Source organism: Morone saxatilis, unplaced genomic scaffold, assembly GCF_004916995.1.
Source record: "Morone saxatilis isolate NCDOM2014 unplaced genomic scaffold, NCSU_SB_2.0 Contig2, whole genome shotgun sequence".
Lineage (NCBI taxonomy): Eukaryota > Metazoa > Chordata > Actinopteri > Moronidae > Morone > Morone saxatilis.
This window is the reverse complement of record NW_023339762.1, coordinates 8,220,213-8,223,880: the sequence shown is the minus strand read 5'-3', so window position 1 is coordinate 8,223,880 and position 3,668 is coordinate 8,220,213. Positions and strand designations below refer to the sequence as shown.

Genomic DNA, 3,668 nt, shown 5'->3' with positions numbered 1-3,668 from the left:
TATATATATATAAAATGAGATATACACACACATGCATGGGCTAGCTACTAATGCAATTAATTAAAGTGCCCAACACGATGCAGGCCGATTTGGATGAGAATTACCGTGTTTGTAGGATAATTAAAATCAAAGCCTTTCTTAAAGAGATTCCTAATTGGTTAAAATAAGTATTTAGTCTCACAATCAGCCCCTTCCCAGTTAAATCACCTAAATACTAAGGTGGCACACACTTTGAAGAGCCCCCATTTAGCACATCGTTCATTCACTCTTTCCAATAACTGCCGCCAGAGCAGCTCCTCTACTCCTCCTCTCACTGTAGAAGCCGGCTTTGTGATGCCTTTAAGTACTGACGGAAATGTCGTAAATATGGCAGACTCACATTTACAAAGCCTGTGTGACAGCTGGGAGTCTCCAGTTGCAGAGATGTGATGATAAGGTAGTGGATTTTACTATAATGTAACGGTGTGTAAAAACAAATTTAAACTTTATTTAAAATACTGAAAATGCCAAAATTTTTTGTATGTCTACTCAAGTGACAACAGAGCAAGCAAATTGCACCATGAAAAACATTTGACATCAGATGACCAAAGAAAAAGTTTTCTATTATCTAACTAGTTTGATTTTAATAATTTATTGTGATGACTTGGCAGATGATGTTATCCAAAGAAATGTTACACATGTCCCATGTTTACACATTTCTGAAACAATTGGGTTTCAGTGCCTTTCAGTGTGAGCACATAAAGAGAGTGGGGAGTCGAACTACCAACCCTATTGATGGCCAAGTTACTCTTCCACCTGAGCTGCAGTTTCCGACCAATTTGTGAAGGTTTGGTGGTAAATATGAGCATATTAACAAATTACTGCTCCATGTACAAAGACACTTACTTTAACTGATTAAATATCAGGAAAGTTCTCGACTAAATTTAAATTTAAATTAAATTTAGCTTTAGGGCACTCTTTGTATTGACATAATGGTATAACAAGACACTGCCAAGTAGGCATAAATATTTCCTTGTGTTGCACTCCATACAAGGACCAATGGATGTGTGCTGTATAAGAGCTGATATAACCTGATTTGTCAGTTGTTTAAATTATTATTAACTGGATAGTGAAGAGCTGGGATGACTTGAACAAAGATCCTTGGCTGGACTTGAACTGCGGAAGTTACAGCTACATGGCCAACAGTGCACCAGCATTGCCAAATGTGATTGCTTCTTATTCAAGTTTGCCTCAGATAAGTAGGGCTTTTGCCAGGATTTAAAAAATACTGAAGTCTAAATTCTCCAAGCAGAACCTGATCTCTGCAAGGAATGACTGAGAAGTCATAACCAAACTGGAAAAATATTAAAGTATTAAAATATGAAAGTATTAAAAATAAATATATGTAAATATTATCTTGCAACATTATACTCTTGTACTAGGGAGCCTGTGTAATTCTGATAGAAAATATATTTTTATTTTTTATGACTAAAAATGATAAAATATAATAAAAAATGCATGTGTAATATAAAATTGTAAATATAAACCCTTCTAGCTACGATAGCTGTGGCTGTGCATATAACAGAGTCATATTTTGATCAGCTCAGTCTCCTGTGTGTTCAGTTTGTGGTGCTCGGATGTACGTGCTTCAGAGGAGTCCCTGAAGGCAGCGCTGGCCCTGGCGGTGATCATTGAGTTCCCGGGAGACTCCATGGAGAGGGAATGAGATGAAATAGGACTTCAGACCGGATCATGGCGGCGCCTCTCGGGCGGGACACCTTACCTGAACACTGGTCTTACGGTGTCTGCGGGGACGGCAGGGTCTTCTTCATCAAGTGAGTGAGATAATGAGCGCTTTATCGCACCGTGTTTCCCGGTTTAACGGGAGTTGGCGGGGTCTGTTGGTGTTTCCTTCCCGTGTGGTGTAACAGGTGTTTTTCTCCCCTCTCTCTCCTCTCTCTCTCTCCCTCTCTGTGCGGCAGCGACCAGACGCAGGCTACTACCTGGCTCCATCCCCGCTCCGGTGAACCCGTAAACTCCGGACACATGATCCGCTCAGGTAGCTAGCTGTGTTATACATTGTTGTTGTTATTGGACCTGGGTTTATGTTGTCCTTATGTTTACTCCACTGCGCTCCTCTTCGCCTCCAACTTCAGTGTGCACACTGGGCCCAGCCCGAGGGGGGAGAAAACTTTCAGGTGTCACGAACAAGTATGTTGTTTTTTGTATTTTCTTTCAGACCTACCTCGGGGGTGGGAGGAAGGCTTTACAGACGAAGGGGCCAGTTTCTTCATAAAGTAAGTAGCCTACCTCACCAGTCCCGCTGCTGTGTGCGTTATTCCTGCAGTCACCTGCGCATTACTTAAAGTTACCGTGCAGCTTAACATGGCTCCTGTCTCTGCCCGCTGCCAGCACCACTAATTACCGCATGGACGAGTGGATTTAACCGGAGTGTGACTGGGACTAACCTGCTGACCCCCCCCCCTGACCCCACCGCTTTTATTTGCTGCAGTGTATGAGATGCAGGTGTCTTTTGGCATTTAGGCTACACATGTGTGAGTTGTCTTGCATTGATGCTAATTGTTTGGGTGCTCTTAACGTGCAGCAGTTACTATATGACACTGTGTATGTTTATGTTTGTTTATGTGGTTGCTATTTTGCCCCAACCCGCTTTCTACCCTTTTATCTAATTATTTTCTCCACATCCCTGAACTACTTTGAAAAATGTGTTTCATTCAGCCATAGTCTGTGTTTATATACTTGAGTACCAGCCTGAGCGTTACTGTTGTTTACTGTTGTTTACAACTTGTTTATTGAGTAGATATGTCACTAAGTGCTCAGTGCTTACAGTTATTAGGAAACCAAGTAATAGGCGCATCAGTGGTATCAAAATAAAATGACAGAACTGTCTAAATAAATAAAAACAATAAAATAAATAAATAATAATGATGATGGTAGTGAAATAAAATGACGCCCCCCTTATTACTTGTGATACTGTTGTTTTGATAACATTTACAACAGTAACAATAATTAGATAACAACATATTATGTTGATATTAATTATCTTTATTTGTCACATAAACACAAACAAGCTAATTCTGGTGAGCAAACTCGTACTGGTGGGTTACTTTAAAAGATACTGTTGATATTTCTTTATGGCAATTTGTTGTTTCCTATCAGCCGACATACAGATGGGTGACAAAAGAAAATACAAGTGTGTTAGTGAGGTGTGCTGCCAGAACAACTTCAGTGCGCCGTGGCATTGATTATACGAGGCTCTGGAAATCTACTGAGGGATGAACATCATAATAATGGTAGTGGAGAGAGCTGTTTAACACGTCGGTCCAAAATCTCCCATAGGTGTCCAGTTGGGTTGAGATCTGGAGACGGCGAAGGCTGTAGCATATAGTTCATTTACATTCTCATCAAACCAGTCAGTGCCCTATGGATGGGGGCCTTGTCATCCTGGAAGAGACCACGCCCATCAGGATGGAGATGTTTCATTACAGGATAAAGGTGATCATTCAAAACAACTTTGTATTGGTCTGCAGTGACAGTCTGATCACGTCCTGCACTGACATTCTCAGTCACCTGAGGAAGAGTAGCTCTTCTGTTTTTCCTGTTTCCTGTTTTTTCCTGCACCAGCATCGGTTATCAAATGTGTGCAGTCGACCACAATATCTGATTCT

General features: G+C 41.0%; 1 protein-coding gene across 3 annotated transcripts in view; it reads left to right on the top strand.

Annotated features, from left to right (window-relative positions):
- The first annotated feature begins 1,657 nt into the window (after positions 1 to 1,657).
- LOC118330241 (pleckstrin homology domain-containing family A member 7-like) overlaps positions 1,658 to 3,668 on the top strand; it is a 126,238-nt gene continuing 124,227 nt past the window's right edge. For 2 of the 3 annotated variants that reach the window (XR_004796826.1, XM_035664718.1), the window contains exons 1-3: positions 1,732 to 1,814; positions 1,962 to 2,038; positions 2,219 to 2,276. Coding sequence is in view for 2 of the 3 variants with exons in the window: in XM_035664718.1 (XP_035520611.1) it covers positions 1,732 to 1,814; positions 1,962 to 2,038; positions 2,219 to 2,276 (218 nt within the window). In the remaining variant the exon portion in view is untranslated. Of the gene's footprint in view, positions 1,815 to 1,961; positions 2,039 to 2,218; positions 2,277 to 3,668 lie in introns of all 3 variants that reach the window. The other variant, XM_035664716.1, reaches the window with a different exon arrangement.